The 18,708-nt window shown below is 44.5% G+C and overlaps 1 protein-coding gene and 1 long non-coding RNA gene across 4 annotated transcripts in view; one reads left to right on the top strand and one right to left on the bottom strand.

Annotated features, from left to right (window-relative positions):
• The window catches only part of COMMD1 (copper metabolism domain containing 1), a 73,011-nt gene extending 58,313 nt beyond the window's left edge, over positions 1-14,698 (top strand). For all 3 annotated transcript variants that reach the window (XR_014692060.1, XR_014692061.1, XM_084516130.1), the window contains one exon: positions 14,353-14,698. Coding sequence is in view for 1 of the 3 variants with exons in the window: in XM_084516130.1 (XP_084372256.1) it covers positions 14,353-14,460 (108 nt within the window). In the remaining 2 variants the exon portion in view is untranslated. The remainder of the gene's footprint in view (positions 1-14,352) is intronic.
• LOC311435321 lies at positions 6,084-12,378 on the bottom strand. Its single transcript, XR_014692064.1, has 3 exons — positions 11,792-12,378; positions 9,098-9,172; positions 6,084-7,328 (listed from the first exon to the last, which is right to left on the bottom strand). It is a non-coding gene; the product is annotated as an uncharacterized lncRNA (long non-coding RNA).
• Positions 14,699-18,708: the final 4,010 nt, after the last annotated feature.

Below are 18,708 nucleotides of genomic sequence, written 5' to 3'. Positions count from 1 at the left end.
GAAAGAAGTAGCCAATTAAATATCTGTCATGGAGGAGCTGTAGCCTTTTTTTGTGCAGAAGAATCTCCAATTCTCACATGCTTATTTTTATATTTGGTTCCCATATGCTGAATGGATCACACATTAATTGTTAAAAAACTGCTCTGCAATTCAGTTATGGAAATGACTTCTACTTCAGTACTACTCGTCCTTGAGTTGAGAATGAGAGGTCAACCAAAATTAGATAACTTTCCTTTGCATCTTTTCTGTTTCTAAAAAAAGCTCTGGTTCGACATGATATCTGTCAAGAAGGCTCTGAAGTGCTATGCATTAAAACAGCCTTCATGGCAAGGTTGTTTCTGTGAACATGTTGAGGACCGGTGCCCTGATCTGTTCTGGTTAAACTTTCAGGCAGATGCAGCCGTATGCCGTGCATCGACTGCAAGGCAGGTTTCGTATTTTAGCCCTGCCTGCATTCACTTCTAGAGATGGATTTGGAAATGGCAGCTTTAATAAAACACAGTTGTAATATTAGCTGTGGCAAAGGGAGCTGCGTGGGCAGAGCCTGGGGCCGCTTGACTTCAGTGGGATTCTGCACAGGCACAAGTGTCCTCCCACGCTGAGCTCTTTGGATCTACAGCCTCGGCTCTCATTGTGAGCCTTTGCTTTTCCTCTTACACAGGGAAAGCAGGGAGTTACGTGTCACGCAGCAAATATTAGCAAGCACCTCTTCTGTGTGTAAAAGAAAAAAGCAAAGAAAAGCTTTTTTTTTTTTTTTTTTTTTTTCCAGCTATATTCTTTCGGTATCTCCTTGCCTGCACATAATGCTGGTATTTCGGTGCATTTGATCCCAAGGTCAGTGCAGAGATCCCCACTATCTTTAGTGGGCTCTGCACCACGCTCAGCAGAAGCTGCTGTTGTGGTGATAAATCCGAGTGCAATGCCCGTCCCAGTGCTCTGGAGCAGTGGTGGTGTTGGAGGGGCTGCAAACCAGCTTGGGCTGTGAATACCTGGCTGCCCTCCTTTTCACAGGGGGTTTCTCCTGGTGAATCAGAACAGAACAGTTTGCATTCTGAAAGAAATAAGGAGAAAAACTTGGTTTTCAGAAAGGAAATAAGGCGATTCTTGTTAAACGTTGGCTTCTGTCCCCCTTATAAGTTATATACTCAAATTACTAAAAAGAAGCAAATATAGTTATTTTGGTCCCACTGGGATTTCATGCTTGCAGTGGCAATGTAACCGAGAAGTCCTTGTCCCCATAAATTCTATTTACAGATCACTGGAAAGGGTGTAGATAAATTTCCTAAAAATGGGGGAGGGGGGAGCCTTTTTGGCCCAAACTTATTGTCCTGATGAATATTTCTAAAAAAAACTCGCAGAAAACCTAACTGAACTGCAAGCCTATTTTCAAGCCTCTGGTTTTGTGTTTCCACGCGAGCCCTTCTGCCCTAATTAAAGTTACTTTTAACTCTCCATTTAGTGGCACATTCGTGTGCAATTTGGGATTCTCGTGACTCACCAGCGTGCCCCTGGCAGAGGCTCTGTGTTTTTGTGAGGCTGTGGAGCTGCTGCGTGCGTCTGCGAGTCTCTGTGGTGCTGCTCTCCGTGCTCTTCCCCCTCTAGGTGGTAAAATACCCTGGAGGAAATTAATGCCCGTGTTGCTGTAAACACAGCCAGGATGGATGTGGATAAAGAGATGTCCTTGAAAAAATCGCTGTCTTTCTGAAAAGCACCATTTTGTGGACGCGGGTGGGTTTGTTTGAGCCGGGTCACGCTGATCTCAGGGCGCAGGTATGGGCACAGAGCTGTAGGTGGGACTTGTGGAGGGCATTGCTTCTTGCTGTTCAGAAAACAAAGGCTTTGCACGGCCTTTATTAACCACTTGTGAGACTTGCAACAACTAAAATCAACGCCGTTGTGCGTTTACAGGTATTTCAGCAACGTGCTCTGTGCTTCTCTCACCTGCTGCCTTGTAGGCCTCAGCGCAAGCCTGCATGGTTCAGAAAGGATCAGGAAAGGTTTTAAATACGCCTGATTCCAAAATGTTGTTTCAGAGTCATTTTACTCTCCTGTTTCTTCTTTGACTGAACCCAACTGTCATCTGCTGAAGACAAATCGGAGCTGAAAAGCCAAGGTCTTGTAGCCATTGACATCAAAGGGAGCCAGCATCTCCTGGTGTCATGGAAAATACGGCCGCTTGAGCTGTCTTAGGGTATTAATTTCCACTCAGCTTTTATATTCAGTGTAATACTTTTAGGCAGGACGTTAATGGGCACTTGAGGCCTTTATATAACAGATAAACAGTAAAAAGCTCAGAGAGAGCAAGAGAGATCAGGTTTGGGGGATGCTAACCAAGTAATTAACTATGCAGAATATGCCTGGATCCAAAGTCACACGATCCTTTAAAGGTCAGCTATTCATTGCTCAGGTTTTGACTGTGTTCTTTGATTATCTGATTATTTTTAAATGCAGATTACATAAATTGTGTGCACGTAGTTGTTATAAAAGTTACCCTTAACCCCACAGTTCATTCCTATGTTCCTGCCAATGAATATTGCAGTAACTGAGAGGAACGGGGTTGATGCTAAATTGACACTAAATAAAGAGCTAAAAGTACAGAAATTTCCTTGTGTAAATAAGAGTTAGATAAGTGCACAGTTTGGAAACTCCCGTCGTGGCAATACCCCATAACAAAAATACTCCCCAGAGTCACAAAGGGTTTGATGTTCCAACACCATACTTTGTGATATGCTTAAGGAAAGGGTAGATAACACCACAAAGCAGCTGAAATTTGATTCTGAAAAGGAAAGTCTGTTGTGATGCTGAATGACTCCTGTATCGGATAATAGTGAGGTTAAAACATAAGGAGTGTGACTTCCAGCTCTGAGAACTGGAGAAGCTGGATTTAAGGTGAAGGTGAGAGATCCTTTGAGTAGGACTCTCTCTTCCTGAAACCAATGCCATACTCTTCAGCTACAATTAAGTGAGACAAGACTAAGGCTTAGAGAGGTATTTGGAGCCTAACCATGCACAGAGAAAACTGTGGGTGGCTATTTCAGTTCTGTGAGCAGGCATAAAAGCCAAACAACAAAAATACAGTACGAGAAAACGCGCACAGCTGTCGAACAAGATAGAACTATGAAAATACAGCTCAGCACGGAAGGGCAATGACCGTAAGTGAGGAAGGTCATTTAACCCCGAAGTTCCCCTACCTGGGACTTTCCAAGGAAAGTACATAACCTTGCAGCAGTGCTCCCAGGAGAGTCATTGTTGGAAAAGAGCTGACACAGCAGAGCTCAAATAAACGACGATGGAGCTCTCCGTTCTTTGGTACCCTTGTGAGCACCAGCAGTGGAAGGACTACCGGAGCTGGGATGAGCTGGAGGGAAATGTGACTGAGAAGTAAGACAAGAACCTGATACTCTGCCAAAAATAGAGCGTTTCTGTAGTTTTTAAATACATGTATTGATTCAAATGCAGCAGTGATACAAAGGGAATTTAATAAGGCTTTATTTTTAGTGCTGTCTTTAACGCTTCTCTGTACAGTTTGGTGAAATGTACAGGTGTTACTATATTGGTTTTTCTTTTAAAACCTCCTAAGTGCTTTCAGGTACCCATAAGCTTGCTCTAGGGTATTCATGTGGAGAAAAATAAATACCAATGTTAAGCATAAAAATTCACTCTCTGTTTTCCCTAAGATTTCATCCTATGATAGACGCTAGATTGCATAGGATCCCAAAAAGCTCTTTTCTAAAGGAGTAAAAATAATGTAAAACTAGAACAGTTTGTAGCCTAATTTATGCTTTTCAGATGATTAAGGACTGGCAACCACGTTTGTTACAGAATTAATGGAATTCCCCATAAAGCTTTCATGTACCATCTCCCAAAGGGGGATTAGACCAGTGACTTCCAAATATTGACCAAAACCCCTAAATAAATTCTCCCTAAGTACTCTGCAAGTCTTCTCTTCAGAGGTCTTTTAAACTTGCCTAGTGGGAACAAAATTTGTGCAAAGAAGAGTTAGAAGGGAAATGTGGTTCTCAGCTGGTGATTTTGACTCTTCGTTAACATTTTCTTCTGCATAATAACTGGGCCAGGGACCCTCCCAGGGTTGTATACCAACATTACCAAGGAAGTGTCAGTGGACTAAGGTGCAGTGATTTGTGTTGCATGCTGTTACACTTATTTATGTCATGCCAGCCAAGCTGCAGGAGAAAAATGCCCTGTTAAAGATTAACCATCCCGTGCTCACTGTTGCAGGGTTTAAAAGAGCTCTTGAGTTCAGCTTTACTTTCAAAGATGCTGGGATTCAGCAAAACGAGAGTGGTCTTGGTGTGCTTTCTCTGTCCAAATGGTGTTCGTAGTGTGGTTTAGATACATAAATGTCTCACTTTTCATTTCTGCACTGGGAGTTAGAGCTTAATGCTTTTTGTTCTCTTGCTATGACTCCATTCCTGTCTTGAGAAGGCAACAGTGATAGCAGTGCCTTTAGCTGGCATTTCCTAGCCCTGTTCTTAGCAGCCTTCAGCTTTGACCAGCTGATAAGGTCAGTATTTCATAGAAATCACAGAGTCATCGAATGGTTTGGATCGGAAAGGACCTTAAAGACCATCTGCTGAAATGAAACTGATGCAGCTTCCAGGCTCAAAAAAAGGTTGCCAGGGTGAAATGACTCGTACATGTGGAACACCCCAGCAGCAGCACACCAAGCCCACTGTTGAATTGTTCATAGAGAGTAGAGTTTCTGCTCAGTGCGTGAAGGAGGAGCAGGGCTATGGCTTTCCTGGCATGGGGACGATGGATTTTGCAACCTCGGTGTTGTTTCTCAACATCAGCAGCTGGGACTCAGGAGAATAGACCAGGCTGTCTTCAAGCAGTTATTTTTCATGTGTTTTAATCAAATTTATGAAGGTTGACTACGGAGTTGAAGAAATGACTGGGAATTCCCTGTTAAATTCACAGTTTTATTGTTAGTTACTTGAACTGTAAGCAGAGAGGAGGCCCGAATGGTTTGTGCACTGTGTACGTTCAGGTGTGTGGTGCTGGTCAGCCAGGGACTGCCGAAGGGTTTTTCCATCCTGTTCCTCTCCTGTGACAACCAGTGACCTCAGCAGGTTTGGAAAGGCAATCCACGCAGTCATTTTCTCAACTACTTGAACGTGTTGTAAAAGGGTAACAGAGGAACCAGGTAGGCAAGCTTAGCAAGTAACTAGTGATCAGATATGCCCGCAGAAAAAGTTGCAGGTATAATCTTGCAAATAGTCATCTACAAATGAGAAATAAATTTGCATTTTGTCAGCATAAATGGATATGTTTGTTTGTTTGTTTGTTTGTTTTTTCCAAGTTATATTAGCACCAGCAGGACAGTGATTTCTGTGTCCTTTCCTTTTGTTCCCCCAGCCAGTGTCCATGTGAACTGGCTCAGCACTCAGGCCATCTGAACGTGTCGAGGCAGTGGTGCTGCTCTCTTAGGAAAGGCATTCATGGTGTTTTCTCCAAAACCACGGGGTGCTTCAGCTCATCTCCATCAATAATGAACGAGCAGTGTCCTAGCAACATCTAGAAGGCAGTGACTGGGTCTGAGCCCTCCTTTAGTAATGAGGCGAAACACAAGATCACTGATGACAAATGCAGGATAATTAACTGTGCTAGACACAGTTCGTTCATTGTCAAACTCTGCATTTATGCACTGTGGCACGGTATTTTTAGGTGGAAGCTTGCATTGGGTAGCCCTTGGAAGAGTTCATGTATGGAGGGCACCAAGGACAGGATGCTGCTCTGTGAGTGGGATGTGGGGATTACAGGAGGTTCAAACCATTCAGAAAAGAAAGCAGGCACCATCCAAAGTGTGGTGGTTTTTTGTTTTGTTTTGTTTTGTTTTTAAGAAAAGAGGAAAAAAAGAGGAAGTTAGAAGGCTTACAGATAAAATACAGTATAGACTAGGACACAGTATCAGCCATTTGAAAACAGTATAGCCATTTATGAAGTATATATACGTTGCATAAAAGTATTAATCTCTTTTTAAAAAAATAACTTTATGATGTGAAATATGGAAGAACTTCAGTGTATGCTTCCTTTTATTTACTTGCACTGTTAACTTTTCTTCTTTCCTGGTGTTTTCTGATAGGAAAACTCTGCTTCCAAAAGGCACAAGCACAAGCGGGTTAAGGGCTGTGTGTCTCCGCATCCATAAATAATCGTCTTTCATTTAAGGTTTAAAATACCAAACGGAATGTTTCCAGTAGGTTGATAACATAAAAGCAATGACATTACATTTGCTGTGCAGTATCAGAGAACTAATCTTATGCTCCTGAGATTATTTCAATTTCTGCAATCCTTTCTGATTAATCTGTGCTATTACAGGCTTGATGTTACATTAAAAGAATTAAGGAAAGATCTGCAGGAGGGTAGACTCTTTTTTTCTGTGTTGATGTAATAATCATTAGCTTAAGAGATTCCTGGTTCACGTAACACCAAAATAATACAGAGGAATTAGAATGCCCTTTCAGTAACAAATATTTCTGCTTTATTTTATGCAGTATTATGGAAATGAATTGCTCTTTACCCTAGTGTTTTCAAAGGCCATGACTATACGTTTGTTGCAAAAGCAGCTAAATTTAATTAAAAGTAATGAATTTAGCATTGTCTGAAGCATGGTTATATGAAATCAATGGATTGCCATCCATTCCAATTTCTCTGGAATTAGCTGAACTTGCTGTCATTAGCCCCAGCGTGCCTTGCAGAACATTAATGAATCTAAAAGTCACTTCCAAAGTTTGCAGTGGGATCACGATTGATGCAGTCTTTTAGCAGATTCGATGCAATTTCAACTTGATCAGGCTACCTTGTGTTCTAGCAGCCCAGTTTTTGATGATTTTTTTGTTATTATTTGTTAAGTGTTCCTAACATGAGAATCTAAGCAGTGAGAGTAAACCACTCTCATAAACATCTGACGATACATTTCTTCTTAGGATGAATCACCCAGCTCAACACGCCTGTCACTCTGATTCTTACAGAAGGAAAAATAAGCTCAAATCCAATATTTTTCTTCTCTTGGGGTCATCTCTTTATGCTTTCCAGAACATTGTCATGGTAACTCATTATCTTTTATGTGTTTTTTTTTTAGCGTGAATTATGCAGGTCATTTTTGTCTCCCTCTTCCCCCACTCCTGCTGGGGTTGGCGTCAGCAACCACTCCTCAGGGAAGCAAATCTGGAGCCGTGTGGGGAGGGATGTGGCTCCCCAAAAGCCTGCAGGAGGGTCAGGTGTAGCTTGGTTTGTGTTTCGGCACTCAGGCAGCAGCTCCACAGGTGTCTTCATGGAATAGGGATGGTGGGACTGTACAGCATCTAAAACAAAACATAAAAAAACAAATTGAATCCAGAACTTGAGGGCTTCCCAGTAGTGCTGGGACAAGTCATTTTATTTTATTTATTTTGAGATCTGCATTTCTTTATCGTCAAAGCCTTAAAATGGGTCCATCTGAACCATGGGGGTTGTATCTTGCTATTTCTGTCCATGTCAGAGAATCGATCACACGATGGCGATCACAAATTAATGCTGTCTGGTGGTGGCAGGGGAGCTGGCCCAGCGGGGGCATGCTGAGTGATGCTTAAAGGAGGTCTCAGAGACTTGGACCGTCCTGTAATTTCCTCACCTGTCAGGTTTTAGATGCAATTACTGCCTTCAGGTCAGTGCTACCTCTTTGCACATTCTTTTGGTTTGCTCACTGGCCATTTCCAGATACTTTCTTTCCACCTACAGTTCATTAGTGATTAAGAAATAGGAATGGGGTAACCAGGAATGTGCCATTTTGGTTATAGGAAGGGAGAACTGGGCTGTATCATCATCACTCCTAGCTTTAAGCTGCTCCCATCTGGGCTGTGAGGCTCCGCAGCTCACGGGAGAAGTGCTGATTAACTGAAGCCAACAAAACCTCTCTATAAAATGCTCTTAGGGATCTCTTGTCCTCTCTGCGTGCCAAGCACACCCGCAGGGAGCATCGTTTCTGACCCTTTGGAAAGCCTGGCTTGTCCCCAAAAGGCATTACAGCTTTCTGTGAGCCATCAGCCCCGAGCAGGAGGAGGGAGGGATGCTTTCTTAGCCAGTAACGCTGCGGCGAGGTGTTCAGAAAATTTATGTTTTTAATGTATGTGCAAGCTCATGCTGAGTGTGCAGTCCTTCAGTTTCATCTGGAAGGACAGCAGGGTATAAGGAGTTAGCTTATTAGGTGGTTGTCCAATATTTATGCATTTATTTTCCTACTGAAATAATGATATACTTACAATTTGGGATGTTACTTAGAGGGTAATATCTGCGGTATTTTATGAAAAATGTTTCAATATACTTAGCAAATTTTGAGGAAGCAGGAGAGTTGACATTTTTAATAGATCAATAGATTTCTTCTCATCCTAACTCCCGCTGCTGAGGCAGGTTGTATCTTTAGCACGTGCGTGCATTTCCTCTTACTCCAGATAAGCAGCGTTTTAATACTTGTTTGTGAAATGAAAAAAATAAATTGATAAGCTGTAGATTTACTCTGAGAGCAGTATTTTGTCTTTGCCATGTAACTCTTGCCTTGGAAGCCACATAAATTTAGTTTCTGCCCGTGGCTGTTGCTGGAAGAGGCAAGTGTGCTGTGCTCCTCGCACGCCCGCTGCCCTGCTCGCTCCCACGTCTCAAGCACTGACCAGTTCCTCAGTGCTCCACAAAACGTTTTGTTTTATGTACCCCCAGCTGGCTTTTCTGTTTGCAGCCTAATTTGCTTGTACTGTAAATTGCGTGATATTCATCTGGTGTTAAAACATCTCTGATTTAACCCCAATCCTGCTGTGTTGCTGGAAGCAAAGTCCAGGGATGCTTTGGTGCACTAGGAATAAATCTCAAGGTATTTTTTTTTTAGCTGGGCGTACAGAGATAATTCTGTTTGATGGAAAATGGTTGGGTAGCTTATAATGTATGTGGCTTTACATATCCTCGCATTTCTTATGCCTTATGTAACGATGTGTGAAAGCCTCTGAAGGCAGGTTGTCATTCTCTGTTGCAGCAAAGTTATATTGAAGTCTGACGGTCATGGCTTCAGCATCTTTATTTACCAGCGATCCACTTAATTACTTACGTAAGGTATACTTGGTATTTTTCCTGGTGAACAGAAGAGGCAGGAGATTTGCTCGGCTGCAGAATATTCAGTGATCTGGAAGGAAAAGGGACATGTAAAAGAATTTGTTATCAGTTGCTTAGCCTTGAGGATTGAAGAGGTCTTTAGAAAGCAGAAAGATTAATTTCTATAGGAAACGTTGTGTCAGAAATGTCTTTGATTCAGTCCTTTGCACATCTGATTAAGTGGAGAAATAAATTATTTTCAGTTTTAATCACCTATCATAGAATGGTTGGGCTGCAGCCCAAAATAAGGCAACACTTCTGAATTCTACCACTTTGGATAATAAATGATATTGGAATTCTGGCTTCGACGGTTCTTTTAATTAAGAAAAAGCCTCCTTAAGTGAAGCACTTTGCTTATCACAGTATCACAAACTGTTAATAAAAATAACATTTCCTTGCTAGCAAGGGAACGCATTACTTGAATGTAAAACTGTTTTATCAGCTAGTCCTTTCTAAAACCACTTAATGCTGTTGCAGGCAAAAGAAAATTAGGAAGGCCAAAAATGAATGCGGGCTTTTAATCACAACAGGAGGTACCTGGATGTTCGAAACGTTTGAAGGCAAGTTCGGATCCTGATGACACTACTGGTTTGGTTTTTACTTACACAAAGGGCAGCCACATCTAAAAATTCTAGTCTTATGCAAAATATGAAATGAAATCATCGTGTCTGAAATCCGTGGTGGGGAGGATGGGCACGCAGCACTTTGTCTGAAAATGAGACTTTTTAATGTGAAATAGAAGCTAACCAAACAAACCCTGCATTTCTCTCTCTCTCTTGGTTCCCTGAAGGCCATAGAGAGCTCCGTGGAGCTGGCTCCTTCTCCCCTTGCACAAACCATGGAGTTGCTCTCCTGGCAGCTGTCAGCAGAGGAAAGTGGTCCCTGGTCCCCTGAACCTGCTTGGGTTTGGGTTGTTACGGCTGCCATCACCACCTTGGAGTCTTTGTTCGGTTACTGAGCAATTTTCTGGCCCCTACAGCTTGGCAGGGGGCTCTCCTCACCTCTGTCAGGGCTTTGTCCAAGCTCTTTCCACCTGGGTCAGCAAATATTGGTGAGCAGCAACCTTCCCTGTCCTTGGGCCAGCGAGTGTGAAGCGTGGCACCGTCTGTGCCCCGCCGATTGCACCAGGGCCAGCGTCTCCCTTGAGACTCCTTGTGCTCGACTTCCTCACTGCTGCTTCCTCACTGGGACATTCCCCCGCTACGTGGGACAAGCAGCAGTCGAGATGTCTCAGCATCCAAAGCAAATCTCTTGCCAGAACTTAAAACACCAGAAGTGTCGAGGTCACTGGGAACCTTTTAAAGTAGCTGGTCAAAGCCATGCTATAGAGAACAACTGAAAACTATTTTAAGTTTTGGATGTGTGAGAATTGGTTTTCTAAAACCACTTTTTTTTAAAACTGTAGTTCCTGAGATAGAGAAAGCCGTCCTTCTCCTAGTATTTTTCTAGTAGATAGCAAGAGCACTGATGTTTATAAAGACAGTCTCTCGTATAAATATTTTTTCAGCTCCCTGTTGTTATTGGGGGGGAAATAAAACCAAAAAAACAACAAAAAACAAGCAAACTTGGAAGATGGAAGAACTGATTCATGGCTGGGGGGAGTGTGTGTTTCTTGGATGTTTGTTTTGCAGCTCCTTTTTGTAGCCCGGGCTTGGGAGGGAAATGGGAGGAGGATGGGAAAGCGTGTGCGGAGAAAACCAAGACGGGTGTGGGAAGTGGCTGCCCAGTCCCACTGCTTTCCGAGAGGCTCAGTTTGGTGGTGGAAGGGCAGTGCGGTTCTCTGTGTGCTTTGAGCCTGGCTTTCCAGCCTGAAAGCAGGGCTGTTCGTGCTGTTTCCATTGCACACGCGTGTGCTCTGACAGCCCTACTCATGCACGGACACACTCCGTCCCTAAAGACCTCTTCCACCTCCAGGAAGGGCTCAGCAAAGTCCAGGTTTCTGTCCTGCAGACGAGCATGCAGAGCTTCCAGGCACTGCCACTTCATGCTTCAAGTATGAAGCATCGACCACAGCAGGTCCCCCTCCAGCGGAGGGGCTCACGGCGCTGTCATCGCGTGCTTGGTGGCTTCGGATAAGCAGTCGGCGAGTGTTTGGTAGTCTGGTGATGTTCCTGTTTGTTGGCTTCTGGGTTTGTTTTTAATGAATGACTCGTTCTGGTTTGGTTTTGCTTAATTGCGAGGCATCCGAATGGGCTGAAAAAAATTTATAGCACTAAGAAATATCTAAAAGGATGCCTTGTTTCTTGCTGAGGATACCAGATATGTCCTGCTCTTAGAAAACAGCTACAGGGAGTGATCAGTTTTGGATTTCAGAGCTCAGTCTTCCTTTTTTTTTTCCTCTCTTTTTTCTTTATCTTTGGAACTTTGTGGAGGATATAAACTAGCTGAGCATTACGTGAAACTAAAACCCAGCTCTGAGCAACCTGATTTATCACCCCCTCCTTCATGTTCCAGGTTGGCCCACGTGAGAATGTGGTAATTACTCAACTATTGTCCCATCCACAAAGGAAAGTTTTGGCAAGAGTGTCCTTGTGCTCAATTTACAGTCCTTTTCACTGACAAAACCTGAAGAGGAAAAAGGCTACCTGAGGCCAAAAACACCCCCACCAGAGCTGGGAGCTTCGGTCCTCTCCTGTTTGCTCACGCTCACCTTGTGATTAAGCTGTAAAATCATCTTCTGCAGATCTTAAAAGCTGCATAGGCAGACCTTGCCCTGGGGAAATCCGTTCATGACCAGCAGCACGCGTGACTCGGGGTGCACAGTTGTAGCCAGAAAGCCACAGATGCCAGCAGGAGTTTGGCCCTGGAGTTCATCCTGTTGAGGACTATGACCCGGGGCTGCGAAGCGTGGCGCCGCCAGTCGTTGCCTGAAAGGTCAAGACAGAAATTATCCCGTGCCTGTGGCACACGTGTTGGGAAAGACGAGGTCAGGTTATGGAGAGAAGAGCTGTTTTCAGATGTTGTCTATGAAACAAGACTTGTAAGGTGTTACTGATGCTCAGAGTGTTTTAGGCTGGCAAGAAAAGCTTCTGCTTCTGCAGTAGCTCTTCTGTGAAAGCGAGCTCAAAATTGTTTTCCTGTCTGAAAACAAGGATGTTAAAGCTGGGGAGATTTTGCAGAGGAAGCTGAAGAGGCATCGGCTCTGCAGTCCCGATCTGCTGCCTTTGCACCAAAAGCTGTGCGGTTGGGCTGACGCTGCCCTGGTCTGTTCATTTCAGAGGGAACGACTCACTCCAGCAAGGGTACGTTGTCTGGTTTCAGCACCGTGTTTCCAAAAGGCTCAGGTTGTTAACTGGCTGCCTGCTTGAGATTTGCCTTTTCCAGTGCTTCCTAATAAAGGAATGTATAAGGAGATGTTTCTGGGGTTTGTTTAGGCATTCTTTTGCAATCTCCTAAGCTTGCAAACACATCTTCCTCAGGCAGATGCAACCAATGTTTTTAATAACTCTTAATCAGAGAGGAATCTACAGGAAAGCCCACTGCCAAATGGAGTTAAGCCGTCTAATGCCTCACCAGACATTCTTTTGTGCACGCTGACCGGCTGTAATTATGCCTTGTAGAAGTATTCAGGGTATTTTACATGCGGGCTGTAGTGCCAAGATACTTTCCATAAGATGTGTTGATAACCATTGTCAAGGACAAGAAAAACATCCAAGTCCTGGGCTTCCTATCTGTGTTGCTGTTGATCCTGAATGCCTACTGCTGTTTTCTGACTACTTTATAGAGGCTAATAATTAAAACAAACAAACAAACAAACAAACAAACAAAAAAACACAACAACAACCTGCCGTGGTAGTTTCCAACAGCATGCTCTTTATGAGCTTACTCAGTCAAAGGTCTTTCCTAGCAGTCCTTTGTATATTCTGCCTGATGCCTACTCAGACATGTGACTGTTTCTGAATTCTGATTGAACGAAGTGGCATGAAGTAAGTTCTCCTATCTCTATGAAACGTTCACTAATCAGAAGTACTTGATAAAATACAAGTATATACTCAATACATAATGGGATCTCTGCACTTTGGTCTGTTGGTAGTTGGCAGAGAAGACAAACGTTTCATGAAGATGGATTTACCCAGTGTAGCTCTGTGAAGTGACTTTCCAGTGCCCAAACAGCTGGCTTTGGGGAGATCTTTGGTGACTAAAGTTTAAAGTGCATGATGCTTTTATTTTGCCAGGTTTCCTTTCTTAAAGCACGTGGAATGTGGGTGTAAGTGTGCAGCTTTGTGCCTCCAGTTTCAAAGTTTAAATCGATGTTTTGATTTCTACATTGAACTGCGGTAGTTCCCCCTGTGACTCACGTCAGGGCAGAAACCCTGGCACAGCCTTTTTATGGACTGCCACGTGCTTGACTTCATAATCATTAACATCTGTCATCTCCTTTCTTTCCTGTTCGCCTTCTTCTGGCAGTGCCTTTTGTGGTTATCGTACACAAAATAATCCCCTTTGGTTCCTCCGTCCGCCTTTTGGTTTACACATCACTTTCTGGTCTGATTCTTACAAAAACCGGAACGACCCAAGAATCCCTGTGAGGGTAACAGAAGGTAAAAGGTAAAACTATTCCCCATGTCTGGGGAAAAACACTTGTAAAATTTGGTTAGCAAGAAATTCAGTGGGGAAAAACTGATGGTTTTCATTTGCATTTCTCCAATGACTTTGTCCTTGCATATGAGCTATTTATGCTGTGAATGTAAAGGATGAGGTTGCAGTATTTTTGGCAGGTGATAATTATAGGAAAAGACATATTTTGAAAAACTGACAGAGTTCAGTGTGCTCAAAACCATATGAGACCTGGGGATGCCCTTTTTGTCAGCCAGAATCCCCATAGGAAGTACTTTGTGACCATAGACACGCCAGTGGGTAAGACTATGGGACTGGAGACCTCAGGAGGCTGGTTCACATTGGTGTTTATTAATAAGTTCTGTATGATTAGAACTTTTATAACACATATTATTTACTTTCTTGGCCCTTTGTGTGTCCTCTTTGGCAGCAGCTGGCTGGCTTGCCAGCGTGTACAGGCTTGGTAGGTGGGTGATTGGTGGCAAATCCCTGGGCGTGCTGCAGGGTACACTGGGTACACTGACGTGGTACCAGGCAAAAAGGAGATCCACGGGACGTAACGCGTTCTGGTTTCCTGGTGATATCTCTCCTCCTTTGTATGCCTGAAAAACGATCGTCGTTGTCAACTGCTGTTCTTTCAATTTTGTTTCGTAGGAATCCGAGTTTCTCTGCCTGGAGTTCGATGAGGCCAAGGTGAGCCAGATGCTGAAGAAACTCTCGGAAATAGAGGAGAGCATGACTGCCTTGACTCAGACCACTTGACTCTTACAGCAAATAAAGAGAATTGCAACTCAGAAGTCAAACGACCTTGGTACTTTTTCATAATGCCTGTTTATACAAATAAAATATGTAATGATCTGTAAGTCCCAGTTATAACCATACAACACATTCAAAACCAAGCATGGGCTAAGTTATGCTGTGGAGACTTCTCTGACCCTTCCTCCACACCTGTTCTCCAAGGCAGCAGTAGTGTTGTTTGCATAAAACTTTGCATAATCAAGCCCTTGAGTTTTCAGCAGCTTTTCCTTATTTTTTTCTCCCTCGATCATTTTCTGAGTCTTCCAGGTGCTGTAAATACCAGGTGGATGGACAGCAAAGGTAAATAGGATGGTTGTGGTGGGGGAGAAGTGAGCAGAAGGAACAGGCAGATGTGGGGGAGCTCAAGTTTATCCTTCCAAACCATGGGCACTGTAGGACAAATATGCCCACCCAAACTCTGCCAGGTGGAACTCAAAGCCCAGGAGAGCAGATGAACCAAAGAGTTCAGGAAAGGGAGGTGCAAACGCACATTTAAGTAATCAGGAGCCTCTGTGCTGCTGAGGATTAAACTGCTCCCAAGTGCATGAGGTGGCCAACCTCGCTGACCCATTGACACACACCTGCCCTGTGCCACAGAGAGCCAGGGACAATCCTGGGAACATCTCTTGAGTGGCAGGAGGTGACACTGGTTTTCCAAAAGCCTGATCCAGTGACCTCTTTTCCAGCCAGGGAGGACTGAGCTGAAATGTTTTCAGTCTCAAAGGTTCAGGGCTGTGATCTTGTCCACTTTGCCACAATGGGATTAATAACCGTAACTACCAGCTTATCAGTGCAGGATGACGTGGAGGAGCTGCCTGGAACATGATGGTTCCTACGGGAGAATTGCCTGAGAGTCCGTAAAATGGTGATGGAGCAGCTGGAGCATGGCACTGGCTTGCTGCTTTTGTTCCTAGCAGGAAGGCATGCTTATACATTTGGCTGGCGGCTACGCTGATTCTTTCCATTTCATCTTAGCTTTATAAGCAACCTTCCGAGCTAAAATGATGTTGACTGCTTGTACCAAGACAGAGATGACGACATCAAATGCTCTTGTGCCATTACTGAAGGACTCCTCACTGCTTCTTGTGGGTTTGTTGCTTGTGGAGTTGCCAGGTTGTTTCTGGAAGCGGGCTCTCTCTCTTCAGGGCCAGAAGAAGGCCCCTTTTCCCGTCTGCCTGGTCAGAAGGTAAAGCATCAACCAGGCCAGTTTGTCTCGTGGCATTAACATCTCCTTTCCCATGCTCATCCCACTGACTCTTAGGGCCACCTGGTTCTCTCCTCTGTTTTGCAAAGGGACCAGACAGCCCCAGCTCCTCGCTCTCCAAATTCAGCCGCAGCTGATCCTTGGCAGAGTGGAAGGGGCTGGGAGCACCGAGCCCCATCCCCAGCCCACTGGTAGCCAGCTGCCAGCAGGGCTGTGAAGTGCTGAGTGCTTGCTGATGCCGTCAGCTTGCCACTTGCCTCTTCAGCAAAGTTCATTTAAATGTTCTTCTGTGTTTTAGTGCATGTGAAAAGAAGTAAAAAAAAATAAAAAAAAAAAAAATCAAGGTCAGGGAAGGATCGTGATCTTGAGTAACTTGCACCATGTCAAACATACTTATTGTTTTATTTTAACATGGTCAGAGGATAGGAAAATGTGCTATAAATGGAAATTAAAGAGAAACAAACTGGGAACAGATGTCAGGAAGTATTATTTCATGCACAGAATAATAAATATGTGAAATGGCTAACCAGGCAAGGAGGCTGAGGCAAAAAATAATAAAGTCGGGTCATTTAAGAAATAATTGGGTACTTTCCTAGTAGAGGTGAGACGTTAAAAAGGAGCGTGTTGGTTGTGGTTGCTGCTTCTCTCTTCCCAGTCCTCCTTCCCCTAAATATCTAATTCTCGTGATTTTCTTGGTGTGTCTTTGCTAACTATTACGCAAAGCTGGAAAAAAAAAAAAAGCAGCCTAATATTTTGGGAACCACGCTCTGCCTAGCCCTTCGTAAGGGCACAGGAGTGCCACTGGGCAGCAAAATCATTTCTGCTTCATGAGGTTTGACATGGGCAGGGAAAGAGGACGCTGTGCATCCCCTGGCTGGGTGAGGAGAACAGATTTCCACACTGAGCAGGACCGTGCCTTCCTGCCGGCATGGGTTAGGTGCGTGTCCATCCACCTGCTCCTCGCTGTGGGGTTTTGAACCTATGGGCCACTTTCGGCTGGACTTGGTGGAGGAGAAGACACCTCAAATGTCGCTGTGCTCGCATCCTTGAGTGAAGGAGCCAAGTCACCTTGTTTTTGTTTTTGTTTTTTTTTGGTTGGGATTCATGGGCATTACTTGTCTGGGTGTAAACCACAATCACCCAAATTCGTGGCCGGGCAGCTCTTTCTCTTCTTCCTCCCTGCAGGGGAGCGGCCAGGTGGCAGCGTGCCCCGAGCCACCGCTCCTGTTTCCTGCCCTGTGACCACTGTCCCGGCCCCGCCACAGCTTGCTCAGTGGCCGGGGATAGAGGTCTCCAACCAGACAAAGCTCTGGATGAATTTAACCAGGAAACCTTCCGCTTTGCTCTCTCTTTTGGCCATGAAATCAGTTCAGGCTGGCTTTCCCCAGCCATGCAATCTGCCAAATTTTCATCCTTCCTGGTTTACTAACGACTGGAAACCAGGAACAAGTGGGACTTCCACATGGCCCTGGGCTGGGGCAGGCTTGGTTTCGATCAGAGCTCGGATATTCAGGCTGACAAATACAGATGGGGCTGAGACAGGGCGGGGAGCATCCAGGAAGGCACGGGAGCTGCGGCACCGCCTGGGTGAGCCGGGATGTTGCCAGGGTTTTCACCAGCTTCCTCCAGTCCCACTTCTGCCAGCGCTTTCCTCCTCACCCAGCCAGTGGTTCCCCAAAATCGTGGTGGATTTAACCAGTGGCAAGCAAGAGGCTGAGGCTGCAGCTCCAGCACCATGCACGTGGCTCCAGAGGTGCATCTCATCCCAACCCTGGCCGAAAACTCACGAACGGCAGCCCCGTGTTGTCGCAACCTTCAGCTGAGGTCGCCTTATGCGTCGCCGAAATGCCCTGCAATTTATTCATTCAGTGACTTCTTGTTTTCTGGGAATCCCTCCAAGTTGCCGCTGGTTTATGAGCTGGGGCTCCCTAAAATACCTGCCCGTGCTGTCGCCTTAAATCACACGTTAGGCAATTGGCAAGGCTTGTGTTCGCTCTGCTTGCAAAAAGATCCCTCTCGGTGCAATTTTCTTCTTTCCTGGTCCACGTATTCCCAGAATCGCTTAATTCATAGAGTGTTTTTCTAGGTATATCTATATTTTAAAAAAAATAAGCATGGCACATTTTTCCAAATCCAAGCCAAGCAACCACTGCATTTCATAAAGCTTTGGGCCATGTGAAACAGCAGACGCATTACATTCACGTGGATTTCCTTTCCCATTGTTTGGGGTATTTTTGTCTCTTTTTTTTTTATTCACCATTTCTCTATTTTTCTTTCTCCTTCTTACAGATCTTTTCACAAGTGCAAACACCACAATTTACATTTGTGTTTTTTTTGTATTTCTTATGAAGGCTGCCGCTGCAGTCCATGACCTTTCGTCGTGCTTTATCTTGATAAACTGGTTGATATTTTGATAGATTTACTTTTCTGTACACCATCTCCTATATTATTTGTTATCTATTAATAAAATAAATCACTTACCATCTTAGTAGATTTCCCGAATTGTTTACTGGATGTTTTTGGACATGTAACTCTCCGAGAAGCTTTACGTGATGACTCACGCTTGCTCCGTGTCGATCGTGGAAATGTTTCCTTGCCGTTCTGGGGAATTTGAACAGTTTATTCATTTATTCCAAGTATTTACAAGAAGTTTACTCAGGCAGTGCTGGGTACAGAGAGTGCCTTTTTAAGAAGGCAGCATTGCAGGCGACAGCCTGGCCGGGGAAGGCCAGACTGCAACCCTCGGCCTTCCTCCGTGTTGTGGTGGGAGGTAGAGATGTGGCACGGGACTTCATGCCGTGGTTCGTCCTCACTTTGAGCCCACAGTGGCCAAGCAGGGTTTTCAAATGAAAAGAATAAGCTGGGTTGTAGGAGAAGGTGGGGAGGATACAGAGGGAGCCTTTGGGAATGGCTCACAGGCCTCCCGGCCCTGTTTCACTGCTGCTGTACCTCAGCATGCAGGGGGCATGCCTTCAGCTAGGCAGAAAGAAGGCAAAATCGGGTGATTT

This window comes from Aythya ferina, assembly GCF_964211825.1.
Source record: "Aythya ferina genome assembly, chromosome: 3".
Classification (NCBI taxonomy): Eukaryota; Metazoa; Chordata; class Aves; order Anseriformes; family Anatidae; genus Aythya; species Aythya ferina.
Note: the sequence above shows the minus strand (reverse complement) of the source record. Positions and strands in the feature narration are given on the sequence as shown.